The 27,762-nt window shown below is 45.8% G+C and overlaps 1 protein-coding gene across 1 annotated transcript in view; it reads right to left on the reverse strand.

Moving 5' to 3' along the window:
* Positions 1–204: 204 nt before the first annotated feature.
* Positions 205–27,762, reverse strand: part of LOC137884141 (fibroblast growth factor receptor 2-like) — a 38,841-nt gene continuing 11,283 nt past the window's right edge. The window contains 16 exon segments of the mRNA XM_068725844.1: positions 205–1,930; positions 3,344–3,449; positions 4,160–4,297; positions 7,018–7,088; positions 8,151–8,273; positions 9,030–9,220; positions 9,968–10,078; positions 10,927–11,048; positions 13,285–13,423; positions 14,119–14,319; positions 17,012–17,150; positions 17,464–17,654; positions 21,512–21,635; positions 23,332–23,382; positions 23,384–23,502; positions 27,622–27,696. Of these exon segments, the coding sequence (XP_068581945.1) occupies positions 1,766–1,930; positions 3,344–3,449; positions 4,160–4,297; positions 7,018–7,088; positions 8,151–8,273; positions 9,030–9,220; positions 9,968–10,078; positions 10,927–11,048; positions 13,285–13,423; positions 14,119–14,319; positions 17,012–17,150; positions 17,464–17,654; positions 21,512–21,635; positions 23,332–23,382; positions 23,384–23,502; positions 27,622–27,696 (2,066 nt within the window). The 3' untranslated portion in view covers positions 205–1,765.

Consider the following 27,762-nt stretch of genomic DNA (forward strand, 5'->3'; position numbering starts at 1 on the left):
TAATGACAGCAAAACCATCTCTGCCCATATCAGACACAAAGAAAAATAAATTTAGCTAAGAGGAATGTGCACTTTAATGATAACACATTCTTCCAGCTTGGACAAATAAAACAAACCCAGCTTTATCTTTCAATTATCTCTGCCATTCACTGCAAAAATGCACAACTCCAACCGCCAACAAAGTCAGAGATTAGAACCACAATATATATATTTTCCATCTTTTATTTTGCAAATGTGACATGAACACTTGCAAAAGAACATCTTAAAGTTGGTCCAGTAGAAAAAGACAAAAAAACACTTGAATGATTTAATACTTTGTTTTTCAGCTTTCAATTCTGTCAAGTCAATTTGGAATCTATATTTTGTCTAAGTGATGGAGCTGATTGCTAGTAGGCATTTCCAAAATCCTTTTCTGTCAATCATGTATAAATATCCAGGAATCAATCTTGTTTCCTAAAGCCAAGCTTAGAAAGAGTAAAATGACTGGATAGAAATGGCATCAACATCTACATAAGAAAGGGATTAGCTGACTATAAAATGTACAGTTGTTTTAAATTTAACTTAATATTCACATTCATATATATAAAACTTACAAAACCTGGATCTTTCAAACCCACTAAAAATAGCTTTTTTCTGTTACTGCTGAAAGATCATTTTAAATTACCATACATTTAATGGATTATTTATGTATTATCAGCATCATTAATGTCATCATTTCTGCCATGTTGTTTTTGTTCTTTTTTTTTCTCCAGACTTTTTTGATTCATTTCAAAAAAACATAAGTCAATAAATTAACATGCTACCTCAGTCCCTGAAAGCCAATACTCAACTGTGTTACTGAGTGAGAGTAAAACAGGTGTTTGTGTACATTAAAGTGTGTATCCATGTCTGTGTGTGTGAGTTTGTGTGTGAAGAGAAATAAAGGACACATAACCTGTTAGAATACCTGCCTCAGACTCAAAATAAGGTGGAGAGGGTCGGGGTTATTTTGGAGTCCATACAAAAAATAATTCATTGTAAATATATAATATATATTTATACATTTTGAATATATTTACAAATATACCCAGCACTATACATTATACTGTGTATCTTTTTCTCTCCAGAATAATTGGGAAGGTTTTATCAAGAGAACTGAAAAAGAAATGCATCAATATTACAAAATAAACAGGAGAGCAGTTTCTATATGTGCTCTTCTTCTATTCCTCTGTTTTGTTAGTTGAAGCTCAGTCCTTTTCCTATTCGTCATCCTCTTATAGTCCCTTGCTTCTTTTTTTTTTTTTTGAGTTCACATCGGTCCATACATTCCTCCAGGAGCAAATAACAGTCTTGGAATGCCAGCCGCTGGAATGGGATCACCCAATGAGTAACGTCGTCGATTGTAACAACAACAAAAATGAAACCGAACATGAGAACCAAACTCAAACGTCTGTGTGTTTTTATGACGGGAGAGTTGAAGCAGGAGGAGACCCTAGAGAACGTCAATTCATTCAGTCAGTAAAAAAAAAAAAAAAAACAGCTTCTGTAGGGTCCCTGTCCTCTCCTTTAAGACCTTGTGTGAGCACATAGAGTGTGTGCGCATGGCAGTATGAGTGTGTGACAGCAACGCTGCCACCAGCCCAGTCACATCTGGGTCCATTAGTCCACCGGGAGCCAGACGGGTCATGGGGGGGTGGAAAAGGGGGTCTGTGCTACGTGTGTTTTGGGACGTCGAGGGGTAAGACTCGGGTAGGTCAAGCTGGGGTAGAGAGGGGTGGGTGGGGGCTCATGTTTTCACGTTGCCGTTGATGTGCTGGTACTTGGCGAGGCAGGGCTCGTCCGGTAAGGGATCGTGGGAAAACACAGAGTCGTCACCGGAGGAGCAGGAGCTGCGAGTGTCGGGGAAGCTGGGGGAATACTGCTCTGCTGGGGCGCACAGGTCCAGATACTCCTGTAGACACAGACACAGGAAAGGAGAGGGTTGGGCGAGATAATTTACACTCAGACACAAGCTCATATGTTACAAAAGGGAAAGACGCTACAGAGGCAAGAGAGGCGAAAGACCTACAGCAAAACCAGAGAACTTAAATATAGTGCTGAAACCCAGTCAGCAAGACCAGGGACTTTCCAGAGGAGGGTGAGAGAGTATCACCTTCATCGTGATATTTATCTAAACCATGCCAAATCACCCTGGAAGGGTTTATGAAACAGAGCAGAAAAAATAATCTTAAACTGGATACTGGATGAAAATATTTGCATGAATAATAGGCAGTAAATTCAATGTTGGAGCTTGAGGATAGCAGGGTCGGTCGAGTTGGGGTTTTGGTTCACTACAAAGTGGTTTAATGTTGAGGGGGAAAAGAGGATACGTTTAGACCAGGGTACTGGCACTCCAGCCTTTTTTACGGCATCCCTTCAGTTCTGTCCAAACAAATCTGACATTTGAAACATCCAACATAAACACTAAAAGATGGGTAGAAAAAATCAGGAAGCTGGCAGAACACAATGCTCCTCCCCCAAAAAATGAAAATGAAGAAAAATGAAAACCCCAAGAAACCCTGTTATTCATTTTTGATTCGACCCAGTGTTGTGAGGTTGTTTCATGTCTTTTTTCCCCTCCCGCTTGTCTTTCATGGCTGTTATTGGGACTAGTTTTGAGGAGGAAGAGTTTTTGGGGTTTTGTAGAAAATGAGCGCTGGCTTCCATTTTCCCAGCTCAACACGAGAAGTCTCACATTACTAAAGACCTCCACATCTGCCAGCGGTTTGGGGCAGAGGGAGAGGAGGGAGAAGAAAAGGGCGCTTTATTACATTTCAAAAGTTCAAACTCAAACTTTGGCTTTTTTTGGCATAAATTCATGAAGTTTCAGCTCCAAGAGCAGACGAGTCTTGACAGCTTTCCATCGGCGAACTCTCTTCAGGTCTGCACTCGGATATCACATGAGACAGGAAGGGGGATGGAAAGAAACGCAGGCCATTGTAAGGAGCGAGGCATGAATGTGATGATTGGGCAACTTCACTGGTCCGCAGCGGCCATGTTGGGCCTGGATCAAATCATCCGGCCATTTTTTTGGTCACCATGAAGGCCTTTTGTCAGCGTTGTGGCTGCTAATGCTCCTAAGGCTTTCAGCAACATTCTGCTGAACCCTGCATGCACTGGCATGAGCATGATTTAGTTTGGACTGAGAAATGTGTTATTGTGTGTCGGAATGTATTATATTATTCAGTTTCATTGTTATGAAATACCGGACTCCGACTTGCCAGGAAAAGTTAAGGTTTGTGTAGCATAATTTGTGACCACCCTGAATCCAGGAACTTTATGGAATAAGAACGTGTGTGTAGAGCAATGAGAGAGCTGCACTCACCTCGTTGGTGTTGAGGGAAAGGATGCGATCCAGATCCTCTACTAGCTGCTTGAAGGTGGGTCTGTGCGATGAGATGGCATGCCAGCAGTCTTTCATCATCATGTACCTGAGAGAGAAAAAACACATAGCACCTGTTTACTCAAAGAGCAGAGTGGATTAAGGGAGCGAGAACAGAGTCATTCAGGGAGGTGTTGCAGGCATTAGTATTATTTAGCCTGTCCAAACTCAAGCTGTGCCACTCCTTATCTACCTCGTATTCAAGTTTGAACATTTGCTGGCTGAATGATTCATGCCTCTGGACTCTGGTGCCCATGTCAAAGAATAAATCAAAACATCAGGTGTTCTCTGAAACCATCTCATTTTGAATTTTATTCCGGTCTGCCATCAATAACAGTGACAACATAGATGGCCTGCTGCTGATCACGAACATGCCTCGCAGTGTTTTGGGTTTTCTAAATACTATAATGTGTGTGTGTGTGTGTGTGTGTGTGTGTGTGTGTGTGTGTGTGTGTGTGTGTGTGTGTGTGTGTGTGTGTGTCCATTGTGTCTGTACTTTGTTCTCCATCAACTCTCTCAGTGTGGCTCCGTGGCAGAGCTGTGCCATTGTCCGCTGACCGTTGAGGACTAATTGTGAATGAGGACACTGATAGCAGCCAGTCACAGCTGTGCAGAGGCCCGACAGAGTGGACACAGAGCCCCGGAGTCATGGATCTGATGGAGACTGGGGTGGCATTAGGGTCTGGGTGTAAGAGCTAGTGTGTGTTTGGGTGACAGTGTGGTCAGCGTGGATGTAAATTTGGGAGGAACGACTCTTACAGCTCGTTGGTGCAGTTGCCAGGCTTGTCCATGCGATGTCCCTCTTTGAGCAACTTGAAGAGCTCTTCAACAGGGATGCCAGGGTAGGGGGAGCCCCCGAGGGTGAAGATCTCCCACATCAGCACCCCAAATGACCAGCTGATAAGACAGAAAAACATTAGGAATATACATACATCCAGGAATACATGAGGAATATAATACGACAACGAAACAGTGAATAGTGTCATAGAGCTCCCTGTCACTTTAAATAACATTAGGCCATATGAGTCGCTTTCATTTGACCCACAGATAATTTACATAGAGTCACTTGGCCAAAGATTGGAAACAAACTTCAACAGTGTGACCGCAGTGGTGTCAATGCCTTCTTTCTGCCGTCCGGTGGCTTGTGGCGCGAACCCGCTCCCAGTGCCACTCTGGCGCTGATCTCAATGATGGCTTTTGTGCCCGGCTGGCCAGTCACACAGGCTGCCATTGTCCGGTCACACCACACAAAAACAAACAGTGGACCACCCACGGCCGACAGAACAGGAGGGAGATGGCCAGTGACTCTTAACTATTAACTACTTCCTCATTCTTGGTGTCCTGGTCGTTAAATATCAGCGAGCGTCCGCTGATTTCCGTCACGCTACATGTTTATTTTAGACAGTGCGGACCCACAGCGTCTCAGATGAATCATTCTTGCGCTGACAGCATGCTTGATTCATGTCCACACAAAGGCCGTATTATCACAGTTGCTTACAAACGCTAATCTGCGCGTACGCATTCGGGCAGCCACAGACCACGTTAGTGGTCCAACCAGGCCAAGCGGGCATGGACAGGCAGGTCGGGGCGTATATCAGCTCCTCCATCTGTTTACACAACCAGCCCTGGGTTTGTTCTCTCCTCTATCACTGCGTTGTATCTCTCCACTTGTTGACACACTCATCCCTCCTTTCTGTGCTACTTTGTAACCGTCTGGCAGTGCTCGTCAAGCATGTTGCTCTGTGCAGTCGGCCTGCAACCAACCTTGACTCGCCAAATAAACACGCAAACCAACGTGCTCCGGGTCACTTTAACTGACCCCGGCATCTGGCCTTACCAGAGAGCACTTGTGTATTCCAGCCGACTAGATGCATAAACTACCTATCAGTGTAAAAGGGACTCTGTATTCCGGAGGGGTATTGAAATCTCATTACATTCATATCTCAAGCACTTAGGTTGTACGTTCTCGATAAATCGAAAGAAAGCAACATGAATACAAATGTCAGAAAACCTGTCAATACATGATGTAAATGCATCAGTGGATCTGATCCTAATATTAAAAGATTCAAGGCTCTGAAACATGGCATAGGAGCTAGAGCTAGGTATAAACAAATGCATTTGCTTGTCTTTGTTTTATATTGGTGAGGGGGTGACCCACCAAGCCCCGGCCATCATACCGTCTCTCTGAACCTGAGCCACGACTCTCTCCCTTTTCCTAAGCCAGCCAGAGCTGAGTCCCCTGAGCCCATTTGTCAAAACAGCAAGCGGTAACTTTCATTGGAATTCATGTATTCATTTAATCTGATGTCATGTATGGATCGCCCACACTTCTGGTGACGTTTGAGTGCGAGCCCACCGCCCCTTCCACCTCCCCAACGTCTCTCCTCCTCTTCCTTCTGCCTTCATGCGCTATGTGAAAAAGCCAATTACTAAAAGTGAGTGATGAAACGTAATTAGCAGCGAGCTGACAGAAAGGACCACAGTAGGCAGTTCATGTCTGCCCACCCCCCACCCGGCCCCCTGTACTCCCCCAGGATATTGATTGATGCTGCCATGCGCCATGGAACATGAAGGGCATGGTGTGTATGTGTGCACACACAAACATGGACAGTAGCGAGATCCTCGGTCCAAGTGCTTAACTGGATGAGCGCTATGTTCAGCGTGCTACTGCTGTATGACTCATAGACACACACACACACACAAAATCTTCTTTCCCAGGGGTCAGCATGCAAGGCATTTATCTAATTGCCACATACGCTTTCTGCCGCCGGTGTCTGGAGCACAAACTTCAAACAACGCTGTCAGGACGCATAAGACTCAAACACCAAAAAGAGAGGGACGCTCTCCCTTTGTTCTGTTTTTAGAATGAGTGCTCTTGACTTAAAAAAGAGAGAGAGAGAGAGAGAGAGAGAGAGAGAGAGAGAGAGAGAGAGAGAGAGAGACAGAGACGGGTCAGCAATTCACATACCAGATGAATGAAAATAAGAACGGCGGGGCGAAAGGAGGAGGGGGGGGGGATTATTTTGATCATGGAACGGCTCCAAAGCGATGAGCCACATGTTCAAAGTGTTGAGCAGAATGAGTAGAGGAGAGCAAAGAGGGGATGGCAGGGGGTTAAAGGAGGAGGGTGTAGGGAGGATGAGGCCCGCACTGGAGGGCCGCAGCATTGTTGCGTTTAGACATGTGCGGAGGCCCAACAGGAGGGGAGACCGGAGGAGCGAGGGGTGAGTCGGTGGGGGAGGAGGCACTGGTGGGCTCGGGGCTCCTTGCAGGGCCCTTTGAAGCCGGTCAGATTAGTAACACGGCATTGGCTGCAAGTCTAGCGTGAAATCCTCACTTTTGCCACAGACCGGCCGGTGCTGGCCCCCTATAGACAGCCACTCCCCACCTAACACTCACCAGTGCTGCACCAAAACACCTCACCCACCCTCAGAGAAACTACCCTCCGAGTCCGACTGCAGGCTTCAGCCAGACGAAATGAAATCTTAAAAACAGCAGTGATAAGTGTGTTTTACTGTATGAGACGGTTTATTTGCATCACTGGTGTGTGTAAATGGATTTTCTATCATGTAATTGTGGCTGTGGGACACACAAACACACTATAGCTATATACTTACACGTCACTCTGGTGTGTGTAGACCCGGTCAAACAGCGCCTCTGGAGCCATCCATTTTACCGGGAGGCGACCCTGACGAAACAAACAGATGTAAGGTCAAACAAAATCTAAACACAACCCATCCCCGGATTTCTCCATGTCTTGCTTGAAGTTTGAATTAATTTGCTGCTGGGAGATCTCATTACTGCTGGAAAAGGCCGATGCGTGAAAGCAGCCTTGGGAATGAGGCACTAGAGCGGCTGTCTGGGCGGAGGATTTCCCAGAGGAACGTTTATATTGTTAAAGCAATAGAGCTGATAAACAGGGTCACAGATAAAGGAGAGAGTTTATCTCTGTGTGCCATTAAAACACTGGCTGGGAAGCTAAGCGTTGCTGACAAGGCGACCTTGGTCAATATCTGTTTGGTAGGCTAATGGCAAGAATAATCTCATCAGACACTCCGAAAATGGAGAGATAACACCGAAATAAGTCCTCCTATCTCCTAAATACTAAGCTTACTACAACAAAAATATGCAGGAAAAATGGTGAGAAACTAAAATATATATAAAAGAATATATATTCTAGGTTTTCATTATATTTTCAAATAAAACAATTGTGTCACTACAATGACGGCTCTGTCTAGATTAGTTTAACGCGATCATCATTGTCGCTGCTGTCATTGTCCTAATCATCATTATCATCGACATCATCGCATATTGTTGTTGTTGTTGTCAGCTAGTGCTCTGCATGCGATGAAAAGCCACCCATGCATACTAAATGAGGATGTGCAGGCAATGCTGCTCTGCGGTGGGAAAGAAAGACACCACTGGGCCACTATGGAAACGTCAATTATGTTTTAAGCCGCTCCCTCTCCCTCTCCCTCTGTCTCTCGTTTTCTGGCTAATTGTATAAGTGTCTATGGAACTAAAGAAACAAGAGACTGCGGGATAAACAGGGCAGAGTCTCCAGAAGCACTACATTCACAGGCTTCCTGGGAACCTGCCGCTTCTGCCAAGACACCAGCCGAGGGGAAGAGTGGAATAGAAAGATGAGGGAATTGGAGAAAATAAAGAGACCAGTGGACTAATCTCACACTGCGATTCTCAAAAACGCTCTCCTCCCTCAATGTGTGTATCGAGCAGGTCGAGGACTCACATTGGTCGTCTTTTTATAGTAGTCGATGTTATGGACGTCCCTGGCCAGGCCGAAGTCAGCGATCTTCATGAAGTTGCTCTCTGTGACCAGGACGTTCCTGGCCGCCAGGTCTCTGTGTATACACTGGAATGGAGAGAGTGAGACATGAGAGGGGAGGGGGTCACAGAGTGGAAAAAGTGAGAGAAGAGAGGAATAAGACAGTTGCCTCATTCCATAAATAAATCAACTGTGAAACAGGTGTATACTCCATTTGGAACGGTGTTAAGATGTTTGTGGTGCATGTAATTGTCCAGAAATCTCCTGCACAGAGGTAGCACTTGACTGCATACCATGACGCCACAATGACTGCACCGACATGAACGTGTCTGGATAAGTAAGGATTCCTCCCATACTTTAGCGCATATATGGTCAAAGTTGTTTCTGTGCATCTGCGCGCATGTGCAAGAAATGTACGTGTGTGTGTGTGTGTGTGTGTGTGTGTGTGTGTGTGCGTGTGCGTGCGTGAGTGAGAGACAGTACGCTCTGTCACATTCCAACAGTGAGAGGGAGCGTGAGGGTGCGTTTGGCCAACATGGCCGTACCCCCATTGTGAGAAACCTCGCAGTTCTTCTACACAGAGGGGCTTTTGTGGTTGAATGAGAGACAATGCAGGGATTTGGGTAGGGGGTCAGAGAAGTGTTTTTAGGAGACAACATTCCCACAGTGACGCACATGCAAGCAAAAACTTGCTGAATACGGCACATCAAATGCTCTGTGTGCTGGCACTGAGATCTGTCTAGGCAGCCAGCAAGGGACTGATGTGAGAACCGTATATTTTTTGTGTGTGTGTGTGTGTGTGTGTGTGTGTGTGTGTGTGTGTGTGTGTCCGTCCATCCTTACCTTCTGTGATGCCAGGTACTCCATGCCCCGTGCCACCTGATAAGTGCAGGAGACCAGATCTTTGAAAGTAAGCTGTTCATCGGAGACACGGGCGATGTCATAGGAGTACTCCATGCCGGGTGGCCGGCGGGCTCGGAGGTACTCCCTAAGGTTGCCTTTGGAGGCGTACTCCACTATCACATAGAGGGGACCTGCAGCGGAGAAAAGACCCACATTACCTCTTGAGCATAAATGATTCCCATAAATGAGAGAAAGTGACACTGGACCAAATTCAGAGAGAGGTTTTAATGGTTAATACAGTATATAAAGAAGAGGCACCTCTTGTTTGAATGTTAAGACTTTAAATTTGATGCTTGATTTAGGGAAATTCTGAATGGAAAACACCTTCCAAAGGGCCAAACTGTCCAATGTTGCAACTCAGCATTTATCTACATTTCAAAAACTCAAATTTAATCCACCGTCATTTTCTGCCGGGACTGAAAAGGGCAGGAGTGGAAGTAACAAATTACACACACACTCATTATTACTGTAACAAAGTACAGTAAAGTACTGTTGTTGAGTATTTTCTTTTTTATCTGTAATTTTACTGATTAAAAAAGTATTGTTTTAACACATTTAACTGACCTACTTTTTACTTTTACTAAGTACATCACTCAAGTACTTTGAGTTAACGTTACTTTTACTAGAGTACAATATTCTAGTAGTCTTTCCACCTCTGGAAAAGAGGCATAGTTGCAAGTGGATTGCATATTATTTCTTTTCATTTTTCACGCCATCGTGACTTTCCATGTGACATACTAAGGCTTCTAGCCGCCGCTACCTTGTCCTTCACTACCTGTCTGATGTGGTCTGATCAAACATTCTATAAGTGTGTCTGACAAGGCAGATGACTGAATACTATACTAACAAATTATACAATATTCTAAGTTCCTACTCACCCTCTTGTGTACAGGCCCCCAAAAGATTAATGATGTTCTTATGTTTGCCGATCATCTTCATCATTTCCATCTCTGACACCAGGTCAGACAGGTCTTTCTCCGTGGCGTCATCTAAGAACAGAAGAAGTAGGATGGAAGGTTGTCAGGGAAAACCTCAGCAAAACAAACACAGCGTGGTCCTGTCTTCCCTTTAACCCCTTGACCCAGTATCTGGCCCGTGAGACAACACCTTGTTTTGTAGGTGCTTCTGATTAAGTGCGGCTGACAGACAATGTGGGCTTAAGTTACTGCAGCGAGGGAAGCTCCTCGCACAGACTACAGAGACATCCTTTCAGTGCCAGGAGGAGGAATTAAAGACGCTCAATCAGGATTCATTATCTGCTGCACAGGCTCCTTTTTCATGGGACTGACTGAGCCAGTACAGGTATCCAGACGGTCAGAATGGCATTGCCTGCATTCCTCTGGACCATTACCTTACCTGGAGTGGTCATAAAGAGTAAATTTCCATTATCAAGGTTGGTCCAATAGCCTACTGCTGTATCTGATCTGCCCCCCCCCCCCCCCCTCCAAACCAACCCAGTGCCCCTCTCCTGCTGATTTCATTAATCATAGCAGTGCTGCTAGTGTGACTTGCCTCTTTGTGTGGGTGCTGACTGAGCTCCAGCCAGCTGCTGCTCTAGGGTCAGGTATGTGACCGCCCCTAACCCTCACCTACACAACCCGCCTCCCCCTAGCCGTCACTCAGCAACCACCAATAACGAATAATAATGACAGCCCCGGGCTCCGCCTCGCACCTTTGCTGAACCCTCACTGGAGCATAAATCACCTATAAAATGTACTGGGGTTGCCTACAAGACATAATGAAGCAGTGTGCGTCTTATCCCTGCGGTCTGATTTAAAGCAAGACGTTTACCTTTACAAGCTCACTGTGATTGTGCGGAAGCAGGAGAGCTGCTTACCTTTCAGCATCTTGACAGCGACTGTTACAGCCTCCTTGGGTTTGTCCTTGTCGATGCCCAGGGCCTCTGCCATTACAACTTGGCCGAAGCAACCTTCACCTAGGGGCTTGCCCAGGGTCAACCTGCAGCCAGCAAAAAGCAAACATAGAGAGGGGGGGGGGGAGACAAGAAAAACAGACAGGAAGCTGTTTAGCTGCTGAAACACAAACTGAAATTCATCGACTTGACCTGACTGTGGCATCGATTCCCTCCCTGTGCAGAAATAAACAGGTTAGATAAAGCTAGAGAGGTAATGAAACTAGGCACCAGGCCAGTTTCTCAACCTCACCCTGTGTTTTGTTTTTTACTAGATCGCTCTCTCTGTTTCAATCAGATTGTGTCTGTGCGAGTGCTTTATTGGCGTGGTGACTGCAGCCCGTGCCAGGGCAGTAGGTAAGAACTTGAAGGCAGACATGGCAATGATAATCACCTGATAAAGGAAGGGAGAGGCACTCATTTCTAAACTGTTTACCCTGCCTTGGCATGTTCCAATATACACTCTTTACAAGTCATTACGCAGGGCTTAGCTTAGCCCTGACACATTAGCCTGTGACGAATGCGATGCTGGCTTTATGTTGCCATACTGGTGGGCCTGACTACAATACCAGATGGAAATGTAAGCACTTTTTTCATTGGAAGCCATGTAGGAATTGCTGGTGTGTTAAACTTTTGTGTCCAACTATGTGACACTGATTCATATGGTGAGGAAATAATGCTCGCTCACACACTCTTCCACAACTATCCATGAGAGCCTCGGCAACAATCTGAACCCTGAACTATCAGTGTACCTTGGTGCTTTTTCTGTTTGATTGACAGGTGTAGCCCCACCCCTAAGGCCCAGTGTCCTGGCTATGTAAACACTCACCCTGCATGCCGCAAAGCCTAGAGCCTGAGGCCGGCGCCCTGCCGTAGTAACACAATCCCCTATCTGTCCACACACTCGCCACGCTCAATGGCATCCATTCTGTCCATCCAGCCACACATAATCAATGTTATTTTTCCCTCCATGAAAACCGCAAACGTTAGCATTCCCCTGCGTTCTGCAATCCCAACATGATCCCTCAGGCGCTGAGACGACAGGCGAGGAATAAAGACCCAAACAGAAAGGCACACAGAGATCTATTCAGCCTAGATAAAACATCCCGTTTGGTGGGCTCATCAATTAAAATCAAAACTTTTCCCCCAGAATGCCATTCTGCATGCACAAGAGAGTCCAGCTTTACATTAGAATGTTTTTTTTCACTTATGAGTGATGGTAGTTTGAGATCCAAGATCCAAGCAATTTTGTATTGCTTTTTACAACCATTTAAAAAAAAGACAGGCCTTCGTGTTTATGGTTTGGGATTTTCCCTTTTCTTTCAAAACCAGACGCCCCAAGTGGGTATTAAACAACTCTAACCTTTACTGTCCTGTTAAATCCACCCTCAAGCTTATCACTGGCCGCTGCAACTGTGACAAATCGAAACCTCAGTGGTGCTAATTCCTCTGGTATGAAGCCGAGCAAACACTCCTAGCACAAACATGCTGATGAAAGCTGCGAGTGCGAACCAGTAATTAGCACCGTTCCTTTACTTACCATCAGAAGCATGTGTGCGGCTATGTGCGAGTAAGAGTGTGACGCGGCAGCACTTGTAAAGATGAGGCATGGGGCATGGTGCCAAGTTCAGGTCATTTTACTACAGCACCAACAGATGAATCAGCAGCCTTTATCTGAGACAACCACAACCATTATTCAGCAGTTAGTCGTTATTGCCTGCTGTCTATCGGTGTTAATGGCACTCTTCACCTAGAACAATGGTTATCTGATTATTCAGCAGCCCGGAAACAATCAGACAGATGTGCTTCATGTAGTAATCTTGGTGTTATCAGCTACATTAATGCACCTTTTAGCCAAAGATAGTTGAGTTGGCATTGAGGACAATGGCTAAGGTTGTAGAGCTGAAAGTTGTCATGCATACTGTCAAAGAGGTACTGTCTGCAGCCATGAATGCTGAGTGTGTAATTATGAATACCCCTTTTAGATAAAAGTGGTGTTGCACAGCAGATCCGCATTTTAAAGTATTTTTAATGCTTTATGCAGGAGCTGAATCTGATTTACATAATTATGTATTCAGCATTTTTGTAAAATGGTAAAACTTGTAATTAGGGCTAGGTCATAATTACTATTTTCAGTGCAACACATCAATCTTCATGAGCACAGAAACCAGCAGAATCACAAAAGTCTGGCACACAGTTTCACTTGTTTCTGATGCAAAATAAGTGGACAACACAGGACGAGGCAACAAGCGATCGTGTGCATGAGAAATGGACGGCCCTCACCTGTCTCGGGAAAACTCCCAGCGCGGATCCTCGGGAAGGTCATACTCAGGGATTGGATCGTCGTGCGCCGAGCTCCGCCGCGTCGTGATGCGTACCAGCGGCGTACTGGAGTTCATGGAAGAGCTTGAGTCTGCCGACACCTATAGGAGTAGAAAGATTGGCTGATCACCGGAGTCTGGGTTCATAGGTCAGATAAAGCTCCAAGGCATCACTAGAGGAGTCAGAGTTGATCTGCATGTGCGTGATTGACTATGGTACTTTTATTACAACTACAAGGTATGTTGTTTAATAAGAATACATCTTAAATTTCCACGGTTAATGCTTTAACATTACAGTAGAATCTATCTCTAGGACAGAGATTATATTACAGTGATCATTAAGAAGAGAGCGACAACAGTAATTTTGATGAATGTGTGTGGATCGTTCAGCCTCGCCGTTGTCCTCGGGGCTCGTCTCTCCTCTCTCCACCCTAAACTTACCTTGACACAGGAATCAGTCTCTCCGCAGAATGTAATCCAATACTTTTTGTACCTTTTGGTTTCCCCTGAGGGGAAAAGCATGGCTCACACGGAGAAGAAAAAAGCTCTGGCAGTAGTGCTAACTTGCTCACAAATGCCCTCTAAGTGAGGTGGATTGTTTAAAATACCGCAACAGTATATATTAATTGTATACAAAATCCAAGTATTTTCATTATAATTTTATTAACCATGCAACTGTAGCCTCCTATTTATTTATGTGAACTATCTAGAGTTTGTAGTCTGACATTGTATTTCTGCAATGTGTGTTTTTCTCCTCTAGGGGTGTTAAATGCCTTTAGAACTCTTTATCTACTTTCTGTTACCTGGCGGCGCAGAGGGATCTGCTTGCTCAGTTTGTGGACCGCTGGTTGGCCCCCAAAGTCGGGTTTCTTTGCGGTGTTCCTCATGCGGCAAACCACCACAATGCCCACCATGCAGGCGATGAGGAAGACGCCTGCGCAGTATATCGCGATCTCCACATAGTCTGGGGAAAGGGGCCCTGGGGATTTCTCGAGTGCTGAGGGTAAAATAAAAGGTGAGCAGGGAAAGAAAGTTAAAGGAAGACTGTCACTGATCTTTCACACGCACACACACACACACACACACACACACACACACACACGTATGGGTGACAGACAGGCACATTCTCCATTTGAATAGACACACATGGGTATCAGACAGGCAAACACAGAGACAAATGCTTTGGAGATGATTCATGCGTAAATGTAAGCACCATCGGCAGGCAAACTAAACAGAATTGATTTTGTAACATCCTTCTCTCGCTCTTCTTCCCACGACAGCACTCCTGCTTTTTAACCTAACAGGCCTGTACAGGGCTTAACAGATTCTACATCTTGACTCAGCCAGTACAACCAGGCCTGCATATGTCTGCATTCTGTGCTAATGTTGGAGACACGCGAGCACAAAACGCAAACACACACCCACGGACAACGGAACTATCCTCGCTTCACTTCAGATCGCAAACAAGGGAGAGCGATGTCCTTCGTGTCTGTGGACTGAACTTCCTGTCGAGGAAATGGGCTTTGAGTTTGTGTGTGCGTTTGTGTCATAGACATGTACTGCTCCATAAGGAAAAACCCTCCCCACCACGAACAAGGTTCTTGTGCAGCTCAGCGAACCAAGCAGTCAGCAGGAGGTGAAGCTACAACTATAGCAACCTTTCTCATGTGTGCCATGTATCTGCCCGACCAAAAACCCACAGCGCACAGACAGAAGCCACAGCCCCGAAGGCGCCATCAGTGCAGATAGAGCACATCAAGGGCAATAAAAATTACATATTGCTCCCAGAGGAAATGGCTCGCCTGTGATCATTACGCTGTATTGTTTACAGACGAAACAAAGCTATCGTCTGCTTACGACATTAATGGAGGGTTGATACCGGTTGTCTGCTGCAGACTGCAGACAGTAAACTACTCTCATCGATCTCATTTGATGCCCACCCGACTTTCGACTAGAACTTGAGCAGAGCCATTTTGTCTGTTTAGCCTGGAGTGAACTTGTGCGGATGCTGACACTAAGTTTTCTGTATTTGATCCTTTGGCATGCATAATTACAGGCCAGACATACAGCAACGGACAAAAATAGGATAAAACAAGTTGATAAATGAGAGCACACAAATGGACAAACATTCGCATGCATGAGTCCTTCACTGTGAGAAGCGGAGAGAGGTTTGGCCCTGATAATTGTGAAAGGCAAGCCAACTTGAAGCGAGAGTTGAGCTTTACCTTTCGATCTTTATTCCAAACAGAAATAAGGATCTTAAAAGAAGCCAATTATCAGAGCCAGAGAAGGGGTGGAGAACATTTTGAATCATAAAAAAAATGTAATAATGTTGTGTTTGACATGCATACTTGGAACAAAAATGTGGCACCGAAAGACTTTTCCCAAGGTGCAGGAGAGAGATGTACAAGAAGAAGAAAAAAAAGAAGGCGGGCAACAAACCCTCCCCTCATTTTGGAGTCCGGAGACACTCGAGCTGCTCTGGGAGCTCCACTTCCGTCTCAGAGTTATAATAAGTCGTCTGCAAACTACTCTGTTATCTGCTCTGAGCTTTCAACAGCTCGCCAATCCAGATAATATTATAGAATATATGCTCCCTGCTCTTACGTTACATTGTCTTGTATGTTGACTGTGCTGGTTCATAGCAGTAATCTAATATTTGAGCCGTGTGCCTCGAGACTCCCGGGGGAGGACTTGCCTTCCACAGAGGTCATTGAAATGACGTAATCCAACTATTTTAGACAAGCCTGAGAGAAAGTAAAGAGAGGACAGTAGACGAGTGTATATACCTGGAAGCACCGTCAACCAAGCAGTGTGATAGGAGATCCCAATAGAATTACCCGCCAAGCACGTAAACTCCCCAGCATCTTCAAATGTTACATTGGGCAAGTAGAGAACTTCTATCTCCTTATCTGTGGTGTTAACACCTGCGGTCTGGTGAGAAGGAGAAGAGGAGGAAGTGGAAAGGGGGGAGGTGTAGGAGAAGAAAAATAGGGATGAAGATGAGAGCAAAGGGGGGGGGGGGCAGAAAAGAGGAGGACAAGTCACAGAGAAAGATGGGGGGGGGGACAGAGAGAGAGAAAGAGAAAAAAAAAATGAGACCCAAAACACCAAGAGAGAAATAAGAGGAGCTGGATGGCGTCCTTCGTTGAGATCCAATCTAGAGAAAAGGATGTTGGGAGTTTCCAAGGGTGAGAAGGAGGAGGCTTCATAAATACAGATAGAGCCCAGTATGCCACCAAAACATGAGAACCAATGAACCAATACACCAAAAAAAAAGAAAAAAGGTTCCCGTCACCAACAGAACCTGCTAACAGAAGCCTAACCCACTCACTGGACTGGACACATGCACAAACAAACACAGAGAGCATGGAGAGCACTGCACTGCTACACCATCTTGACACAGCTTGCAAGAGAGAGAGAAAGAGAGAATGTAAGAGAAGGCAAAGTGAGATGCCAGCTGTGTCTAGGTATGCAGGTCCGACCAGTGCTTCCATGACTGCGCTCAGCAGTGGAGGAAGCAGCTGAAACACAAGGGTCAAACATTAGGGGAGAGAAGGTCTGTGAGCACCAGGACCACCAAGAGACCACCAGCAGCACCAGCACAGCACAGCAGGTCAGGGATGAAGCCCAGGAAACCACACCGGGGAGAGAGGGAGGGTCGTTTCGGGTCAGGTCTCGAGGGTTACCTGGGATGACAGTCAGCCAGCCCGACTGGCTGGCCTCGCCTATATAATTGGAGACTTTACAGATATACTCCCCAGCATCTTTCTCCGTCACGTTGGTGAGGGTGAGCATCTCCACGTCGGAGCTGTTAATGCCTGAACGCTGCAATCCACACACACACACACGCACACACACATATACTTAGAACTTTTGAAATCAGACAAATACGTAGAATGAATCAGACAGACGTGCAAACATCGTGATTATTTCAATATGCAGGAGAGAGGAGAGAGCAGGAATCACCACCAAGAGCCAGCATGGAAGAGACCTATCACATCAGTAAGGGAGGAAATGTAATGATCAGTTCTTTTGTATTACACCTCCAACCGCTAACAGAGAACCACGAAAAAAAAGGAAAGAAAGAAGGACTCTAATCAAGACAGTAAAATCTAAAAGAGGAAGTGCAAGAAGGTACCTTTAACACTCGGACGTAAGGGTGTCCGTCGGGGCCGTAGCGACTGCCGTTCTGGGTGATGTGCTTCAGCCACTGGATATGAGGTTGGGCGTCGCTGTAGACCTTGCAGACGAAGCGGGCGTCCTCCCCAACGTGAACAGTGATGTTGGCCGGGAGACCAGCCTGGAGAATGGGCCGGTGAGGGGACCGTTCTGTTGAGAGGGAGGGAAATATTACCTATAGGAGGCCGGTTACATTACGTAAACGGATATGCCGACCAACAGGGAGGTGTTTTAAAAAACTGTGCCGGCCTTGGAATGAGAAACACCTTCATAGCACCCCATCTCCAGCTATCTGCATTCTTTTACAAGCAAACATTTGGCCTGCAAATCCAAACAGAGCGAGACCTGTTGAACAATGCCCCCTTTCAAAACCCTACCCGGTCCTCGCAACCTAACTGAGGAGCCCCCCCCCCCCCCCCCACTGACAGCAACCACCCGCAACCACCACACGCATGCAGATACATACAAAATGACATCACTAAGCCTGGGGCGCTGCATTGCCTTTCCAAAACAAAGCCTCAAGGTAGGTACAGAGAATTTCTGTGTGTGTGTGTGTGTGTGTGTGTGTGTATGAGGTCGGGGGTGGGTCGGGGGGGATGGTCAGAGGGTGAGGCCGGGTTTAAGAAGGAGGGCTAAAAAAGGGAGAGTGAATTAGTGGGATGAGTGAGGGGAAGAAAAGGGATCAACAGATGGAGAGTGCAGAAAATAGGAGGCAGAGACTTCTCCCATATGTCTGCCTGTCCTGCTCCATCTTTCTGAAATCTGTCAGATCAGATGATTCTCCCTCCCTCCCCATCTCCCTCCTCCTTCCTGCACATTCCTAGGGTTCGCATTGTTTATTGTCCCCCCCCTTTCTCTCCTCCTCCACTCATCTCCTCACCCTCTCAATCTTTCCCGAACAGAGAGAGGTGGATTTAAATCAGTCTGTCACCAAATCTTTGTCAAGCCAGCCAAACAGAATACTTTCAGGCATGGTATAGATTTAGTAGAGGTTGAGTAATGCAGAAAGCTATATGTGGTCATTATAGCTGATCCAAATGTTAGCTGGAGCATTTAGAGCTGCATGGCCTACACCTCAGACCAGGTGGGTGTGTAGTGCGATAAAACAGGCCGCATCATGAATATGGAGAAACCGCAAAACAATAAAAGTTTGTGGAACAATTCTCGCTTAAATTAGAAAAAGGAATAGTGTGTGTGTGTGCATGCGTGTCTATGTGTGTGGTCAGAGAAGCTCCTTTATCGACCTCACACAAAAAAACTACACTTAAGGAAGGAACGACATGAAAATAAATAGTAAAAGAAGGATTTGAGTAGTACAGGTTTTAGCTACTTGTATTTTACTTGCTACTTTATACTTTAACTTCACCAGATTTCAGAGGATATGTATGTACTTTGCAGTTTTTAATGGTTTGTGGCCCCTTTAAACATCTCAGATGGTTTCAATAACGTCAGTGCTCAAAGAGGTCAAGTCATCCAATCTTTCACCAAAAAGCAAATATTAGAGAAAACTCCAAAAACTGAAAACAGATTCATGTGTCAGAACTTTGTTTTTTCTTTTGTCGCCCATTAATCATGTCACAACCCCTCAGACATATTTTGTGAACCTTTGGAATGGCCGACCACTAGGTTGGGAACCATTCAAATACTAAAGTAGTTAACCGAATATTACGTTATTAAAACTTGAAATCGAATGAAAGAGAAGACCCTGCTGCGGAGCTTTTTCATGTTTTGCTGTGACCCATATGTAGTGACCCATTTCAAAACTGAATCCATTTATCAATTAAATCATTAGTGGAGAAATTTGATGGCAGCGGCGGTGGGATAGAGGCCGAAAGAAGAGTGCGGAGACGAACCAGGGGCATTCCATGGTGTCCCCATGCAAGACCGCTGAACTTTGGGTAACCTGGCGGCTTGGCACACAGGGCCCTAAGGGTCAGGGAGGGGTAGAGGCACAGGAAGAGAGCGCGGCACGGCACAGGATGGCATGGGGCTACCAACAAAGTGCCGTATGGCCACTGGGTGCCACAGTTCTGATTGAAAGAGCCGACATGTTTTGACTCGTCGTTTGTGTCTACTCGTCATGTGTGTCTGCTCGCGGACGTCCCACTGCGGCCCTTTCTACAGAGGCCAGTTTGCACCGGTTCCTTGTGGTTTTAATAGCTGATCCTGCAGGTCATTTGGGCAAAAAAAAAAAAGAGAGTGATAACAACAGCCTTTTCTGTCTCTGTTTCCCCTCCTTTTCTCTGTCTCCCCCTCCCCTCCCTCTGTCCACCCCACTTTAATGGAGGAAAATGAAGCAAGAGGTTGCAGGGGGCAGTGGCTGCATAGCCAGACATGGAGGGGGTTTACTGCTCTGCAATAAAACAGAACAAAAAACAGAAATATGCAGTCTGAAGGAGAGCTTTAGCTAACTCCAGAAGGGAGCAGAACAGGGGGCCGTAGTTGGGGAGCATGTGTGTGCATGTGCGGACCTTCACGTGTTTGTGTACATGTGCCTATAGGCCCTTTAAAACTTGACAAAAAACACAAATATTCTAAACGGATCCCTTTGTATTTCCTGTTGCAACGTCTGGTAATGCAGGAGCTGACAGGGAATAAACTTGGTTCTAAGCTGTTGCCCTCGAAACAGAACTGCAATGAAAAGGTCTATATCCGCTCATTGTGCAAAAACCCTCAGGTGATCAATCTCCATCTGATATAATGAAAATAATACTACTTATTACCATGGAGACGCTTATCAAAAAAGAAGTGTGTCATTACAGTAGGTCTGCTCAAAACAGTGGTGACAGTAGGAGAATAATTCTACCTACATGTGGGCCCTAAATGCTCTTCTGTGAATCAAACTGCAGCAGCTCCATGTCTGTCAGAGTTATCTGTGCATTATTGAGCAGCCGTTAGAGGAATAACTGTGTCAGATAAACTTTGATTGTTTGTATTGGGATTTGAGTGAGGCCAAAGGGGAGCGGGCCCGCAACAAATTGACGGCAAAGTTGCTGTGCGCTCTTACACTTCGATCCATCTTCATCCCCTTGTTGTACCCGCTGCCTATCGATTCTGCAAACTGAGCAGAAAAACACTCTTTGCTTTCTGCGCTCCAAAGGTCATAGCGAGGGGTTGACTGAGTTGGGTCTGACCTCGCTTTGATGCAGTAGTGTGGAGTCAGCACTCTGTGTCCTCACAGAGCGACACCAAACGATCATCCGCAACCGGTTTAAGTCCCCATCATACCTTAGCTGGACTGAAAGGGTCAGTTCATCCAAATCACACAAGAAGCATCTATCTTTCCACTTACCTCTTGTGGTATTCAGCCGAGCAGACAGTTTGTTTTATTAGCTAAGACTGTGGTGCTCCAATCATGCAAAATTGCATATGAGAAACTGCACAACAATGTGTTTTTTTCTTCAGAAAACTGCTTCCCTGTTACTTATCTTGAGTAACAAGGAAGCAGTTTTTTGAGGAAAATATTTCTTTACTAAAAAGGAGTTGCAGTAAAAAATTTTATGTGTATGATTTGGGTGAACTGAACTTTTAAATCAACTTTTAGAAATAATGATTTGCCCTGCCTGGAGTTAACGTGGGTGACGGACAATACAGCCACCACATCGGTCCTTCAAACAGAGAAGACTACCTCATACATATAATATAACTGGACCATTAACACATAATACCATAATGAATGTCGGATTTGCCCAAATGAATTAAAGAATATATGTATAACAACCCAAATTATATAAATTAACGGAAACTACATGAAAACTGTTGACACATGCATCTTCAGCTCCCACACACTTGGCAGCACTCGTTGACCTGCACCTGCATCCAGAGCGCACCTGGGCCATCAAACAGCGCACACACTATTCTCACTGTGAGAACTCTTTCCGCTTGCCTCCCCTTCCTCCCCTTCCTCCCCTTCCTCCCCCTCCCCCCTTCCCCTACCACCGCTCTGCGTTCATTGGCCTCACAGGTGTACTCTGAGCCTGAGGGTGTGTATTGCGCACGGTACTGACCCACTACATCCAGGGTGTAGGTGTGGTTGATGGCTCCGAACTCGTTCTCCACCAGACAGGTGTAGTTTCCCTTGTCCGACGGCACCACGCTCTCCATGATCAGGGTCCAGTGCTGGCTACGCACCTGGGAGTGAGAGGTTTCTTGTTAGACAGACACAGTCATCGATACGCACGCTGATAAACACACACATACAGAGACATTAACAGATATAAAAGATGAAAGATGAAATTAGTAAAATGACAAGAGAGGATTTGGTTGGAAGAGTGAAAGACGAGAGCTGAAAAACAATTTTGAGGTGGATGATTCCACCAGGTAAACTCCACCCTGAGCAGTTCCAAGGACAAAATGTATTTGAAAAAAACAGTTTCACCCTGTGTGGAATCCACAGGTGTGAACTAACAATAGTGTTTCCGTCTGAATGCTGAAGAGAGACTGTGGCTGCTGCTTGTACAGGCCTACATTTCGCACAATGGAGAGATTATGCCACAGGGCTGGGCTCAGGTACAGCTTTTGTCCAGCATTTGTTGACAAAAAGAGAGCAACGAGCTGCCCGCAGTGTATCTGACAGCCTGACTGTATCGTTTCCGTCACGTCGCGGCAGTTTTTTGTCACGCTGTAATGAGTGTTCCGAGAGGGACGCGGCATTAGCAGCTACATCAACATAATCTGCTCCTAAACTTTCCTGGCAGGGAGATGTGTTTCCTCATAAGCTGTCAGTCATTAACCAGGAACCTCAGACCTGTTCAGCATCACTGGATCTCTCAGTGAGTTAATTTCATAACTGTCTGATTTAACTGTTATTCCACTCTATCAGTACGGCTCTAGCATATGCAGTAAATGCTATTTGTTTAGAGAGACAAATGGAGGAATTTAGGAATAAAATAACTATACTGCAATCCAAATAGACTCCGTCATCTGGGAGGAATTCTTCACCATAAGACTAGTTGTAGCTCATTTCAGGCTCTTTTTTATTATACGAAGAGGAAATAAAACACAACCACACTCGCTTTACTTTCCCATGACATACATTCAGCACATATAAATCACTCGGACTGTTTATTTCCCAAAACCAGACAAGAGTGAGAGAACATTTTACAAGGAACCACAGCAAAGAAAGTAGTATGTTTACTACTGACATCATACATATCAAAGAATCAGAGAATGCATTGAAGTTCCTGTCTAGTTTTAATTTGAAGTCAGTTTGGTTTTCTTTACGTAGAATGTTTTAAACAGAGCAGCATACCAAGTGCCTTCCGTTTAAACTTCTACCGGCTCAGCAATAGTGTTTGTAAATCACATTTCACAACAAAAGCATCACATGCTAGAATCACATTCTAGTTTCCGGCCAAAGCCAGTGGGACCTGTTCTCCCTGATTGAGTTACCTCAGCATTCTCAACTCAGTTCAACCCTGACGCTACCTACCGTCTCTATACGTTACTGTCTAGGGGCATTTAACCCTCAAGTCCCCGGCTTAAGTTTCTAATTGTTGGGGGTAAAAGAACCATTTCGAGTTACAGTGAGAGGCTCTGCCAAAGTATCCTGGTGAGAGGAGGCGCACGGATGAGCAATTCCAATTTCACACCAGAAACTCTGCCCTGGTTTCCTCTGTCTACTCTCCTCACGTCTCTCCAGTGAAGGGTGGAAAAGGGGTGAAAGGACGGCCAGAGAATGATTGGAAGAAGGAAGACTCAACGTCCCTTGTAAATACATTTGCAAAACAGCCAGAAGTACTGTAGCACAGAAAGCAGTAAAAAGCCAGAGGAGGCAGTGAGTTGACATTGGTGATAAAAAGTATGATGTATTACTGTTTATCCTTACCTTATACCCTCCCATGCGGTCCTCTTGGCGGAAAGGCCTGCTGTTTTTTAAGCCAGCGCAGCTTAGGCCGGGGGTTGCCTCCTGCAGCACAGCGGAACTTGACTGTGTTGGCAGCCGGCACCGCGTGCAGCTTCTTCTCCATCTTTGCTGACGAGGTCCAATACGGAGCGCCTACAACCAGAGAACAGTTGGTGTTCGGTCAGGGTGAGAGATATCCTCATCATGTCCTCAGCATTAACGGTTTGGCTTCAGGGCCTTGGACTGGCTAGGCAGATACACATGGAAGCGTGACTGCAGTGGAGCCAAACCTGAACCATTCCTAACAACACCCCCCCCCCCCCCCCCCCCCCCCCCCCCCCCCCCCCCCCCCCAGCACTCTTTGGCAACACTGACTGATCCGCTGTCTGCATAACACAACCCAGAGCTCCACACTCACAGTTACATAAAAACACACACGTTCCCTGTAGGCTCAGCAGGGTGTTGCAGAGGGGGAAAAAAGCATCAGCTCTGAGGGGAGAATGTGCCTGGGCGTTGCCAAGAGGGTAACTAGACCATCACATTCGATTTCATCTCATTCCACTTACCAGCATTCCACTTACCAGCTCTTTTTTTTCTCTCCCCCACTTCCTCCAATTACCATAGCTCCCCTGTTTATCTGCCTGTCACTTGGCTAGATATGGACAGCGGGGCCAGGGGATGCTTATCACTCTTGGAAAACCATTATGTGCCACCAGGGGAGAAAGTGAATGTCACGTTTAACGAAGGATTTCACAGTTCTCAATGCACACTTTTGTCAAGATTTCATCGACGGCAAACTGTTGCCATTTCTCCTACTGAAATCTGTCACCCTCCTTGTGTGTTTTGTCCATTCTCTGGTTCTGTCTTTCCTCCCAATGTCTGTCTCTCAGTCAGCTGGATTTTCCTCCGAGCCCCCCCACCCGCTCTTTCCCCTCTGCACCTGGGAGTGTGATTGCCTCAGCAGATGGGGCTCAGAGGGGAAGAAAAACTCAAAGTCAAACAACAACCAAAACGGTCTTCCAATCACTTCCTCCCCGTATAGCAGGAGTACAAGCAACATCGGGAATACCCACAGATAAGACCACTGCTGACTTTAGTATGACCCTCAAATATGAGTTAACATCCCAGGGGAATATTGCCTCCACTCTCTTTCCCGCCTGTCCAATCTGCATACTATCTGTAAGAGACACCTCCCGCCGTTTTCTCTGGCACGCACAACCGGACAAGTCGCACATACTTGGATAGTAAAGTCAGTAAACAGTGCTCTTCCTTCCTGAGTGGATGCATAGGGTGAGTGCTCAAACTATAATTAGTCACCCCCCCCCTTTCTTCTTCTTCCTTCTCACTCTCACTATCTGTGCTTCTCTTCCTGTATCTTCACCCCTCAGTCCCCTTTCCATTTCTCTTCATTCACTCTCCCTGTCATCACTCCGTCCATTCAGACGGAGACAGATTAGGTGGGGACTGGCCCATTGCAAGGCTGTCTCTCCGAAACGACCTCTGACCCTAAACTGGCAGCCGGGTCGGAGGATGAGGTTGGGACATGAAAGGTGAGCGGTGCCGTTTCCCATGCTCTCCGTCCGGAGGGGCAGCACTTCAAACGAGATGACCCCCAGACCCCTCTCCAGATGAAGCCAAACTCTCGCTGGCCCAACTGCTGTGGACTCCAGGAACCCCCGCCTCCCCCAGAGCCCCATGCATCCGGATCCCCACTCACGGCTGTTTATCCAAAGCTGGCCTGGGGTGAGCTGAGGTTATCGAACTTTTCGATGAGTCAAGATGTTGCTTCTCTCTAAGATCCTCCGGAGAGCAAAATCCATCAGTGACCCAAAGTAGCATTTCAACGTTGATGTGTTCTCTCGTAAAGCTGTGATATGCTCCTCTTTACCACGTATCTATGCCAGCTGAACAAGGCAATTCAGGGCCACTGTTGGGCAAAACAATGCAGAGATTTTGAGAATATAGTTTCAAGAGAATTGGCCCTGTGAACACCATGTATCTCCAAAATGGAGGGAAACGGCCTCGTTTAAAGAGTTTAAGAAGTAGGAGAATTTTCTACCCGGAATAATAATTGTTTTTTTCTGAAAAACTTAAAATCAAATATTGCTAAATCCTGACCGGTTTATAGAAATATGTGACTTTTTGTCCAATTGACTTTTGCCATTACCCATTGTAAGAAGCTGATTTGAGTAAATATTGTTTCAGGGCCTTTAAAATGTTTTTGTCAAAACTTTTTTCATGCAACCTTACAACTTTATGTGACTTTTTTCATCGAAATTATGACTTGATCGTCATATTATGATATTTTTCTCTTAAACATACAACATTTTTCCGGTAGTAAAACAAAATAGTTTGACTTTATTTTAGAAATTTCTAATTTGTTTTCCAACTTAAAGTTGGAGCAGCACACTGGAGGCCTCATATACTGTTTATTTATTCCTTTGAACAGATGGACTTTTTCACTTTAGTGCCCATATAAGCATATAACAGGACATCGGTGACGATTTCATATTTATTCATTAACAATAAAACAAAAACTCTTCTCTCTGGGCTGTGCATGAGTGCTTTGGCTTAACTTTAATTATGAGATAGATCTGTTCTTCAATGAAAGTCCTGCCGTGCAGCTTTAACTAAAGGGGAGGCACAATGGCAAATGAGTGATGACGTGAACAACAACGATCAAAGTCGTCAAACGGCCAGAGACTCTGAAACAACAACAGCACTGAATGCAGAAAGCAAGGCTCCACGTGGCTTTTCAACGTCTTCGTGACATCAGTCTCAACCCCCCACCCTTCCCCTAAACACAGCTTCCCTCACAGATCCCTGTAGAGCCTCTTCCGTGTCTCCTCCAATAACACCATCCACTTCTGACTATGGACAAACACTTTTTGTGGTTCAATCTTCTAGACAAAGTCAAATCAAAATGCTCTGTTTTGCAGTGGCCTGATGCCCAGCCCATTCTAAGTGCTCCGAAAAAAAAAAGAAGAAGCCACGAATATAAAGCTGCACCCCGCACTCTCCGCTCTCATTCCCTCCCACGCCTACGCGCACCCTCCTCCCTCGCTCAAGTCCACGGCGCCTCGGCCAAGGCTCCACGCTATGCTCAGAGAAGTGCTGGTGCTGATCCAACAACACCCCCCACCTCTTCCCCCCCTGCCTCTTTTTCCCGCTCCTCTTCTTCCCCTCTTTCTTTAAATAATAATCTTGGTTTTGAATTTTCAGAAACACGCACGGCGAGAAAATGTGACCGTACTGCCAGAACAGCTTTCCTTTTGTTTTCAAACTGCTTATTACCACCAAAATGGCTGGATCTTTTTTCCTCTACCCCATTTTTTTTTTCCCTCTCGCTGAGTTCCCCTCTCTCCCCCATATTTAATGGCTTTCAGGCAATTACAGTCGGCCCAAAAGTGGAGGAGGAGGAGGACACACGTTGAGACGCAATGCGTGTGGAGAATTTTAACAAGATGTGGAAGCCCTTGTCTTTACTTCAGTGAGTGTATGTGTATGTGAATGCATGCATGTGTGCACGTGACTGCATAACCGCATACTACCCCCGATACTCACCAACGCATAGACAAACTTGGGTAAAAACGTTCTCTTTTTCTCTCTCACAGATACACACACACACACACACACACACACACACACCCACAGGCCCATCAGGTGGGTAACTGGGTCCAGATGGGTTGTCTTGTATAATGGATGAGCCCAGCTGACTCGCTCCATGAGGCCTGACTACCTGAGGGACACTAGCTAAAGGAATGTCAGGAATCTCTGTATTCCCTGGAGACACACACACTCACTCAATACAACACACACTCGAAAATCTCACACTTAAGTCTTCGAAATGCTACGGTATATATAAGCTAAGATGTGGGACGTGAGTTTTGCCATTGCTACCTCCTGATCACAAAAATGTCTTTCCCTCCTGCCTTAATCATAATCGCAAAGTCTGAACTGTGCTAATAGACACTGACAAAGCTAAGAAGATTATTTCACTTAAGGATTTAGTCTTTGGAAGTGTTTGACTATCACAATCAGCATTCCAGACTTAAGTTTTGACGTGCTGTTAGGGGCTGCTCATTATTGATTTAGATAAGTGTGTGTGTGTGTGTGTGTGTGTGTGTGTGTGTGTTGACTTCTTTTACCTTGTTGCCATGTCCAAAATGTGGATTTTTAGTGTGTCATCTACTGGTTTCATTGAAACCTTTTGAGGAGGGGGTAGCGCATCATTAACTCATGCATCCCTCTTTTTGTTCCTCCCATACTCACTTATCTGCTCTCCGTCCGCCCCAGTGTCCTCCGATCGCTCAGTATCGTCCTCGTCATCCCCCGACGAGATGGCATCTGCACAGAGTAACCACGGTTACTGCCATCCGTTTTTCGCATCCCGCACGTGCAGTATCGCATGCA

Source organism: Cebidichthys violaceus, unplaced genomic scaffold, assembly GCF_023349555.1.
Source record: "Cebidichthys violaceus isolate CVI_PGR_0920_01 unplaced genomic scaffold, fCebVio1.0.p SCAF_10, whole genome shotgun sequence".
NCBI classification, from domain to species: Eukaryota; Metazoa; Chordata; class Actinopteri; order Perciformes; family Stichaeidae; genus Cebidichthys; species Cebidichthys violaceus.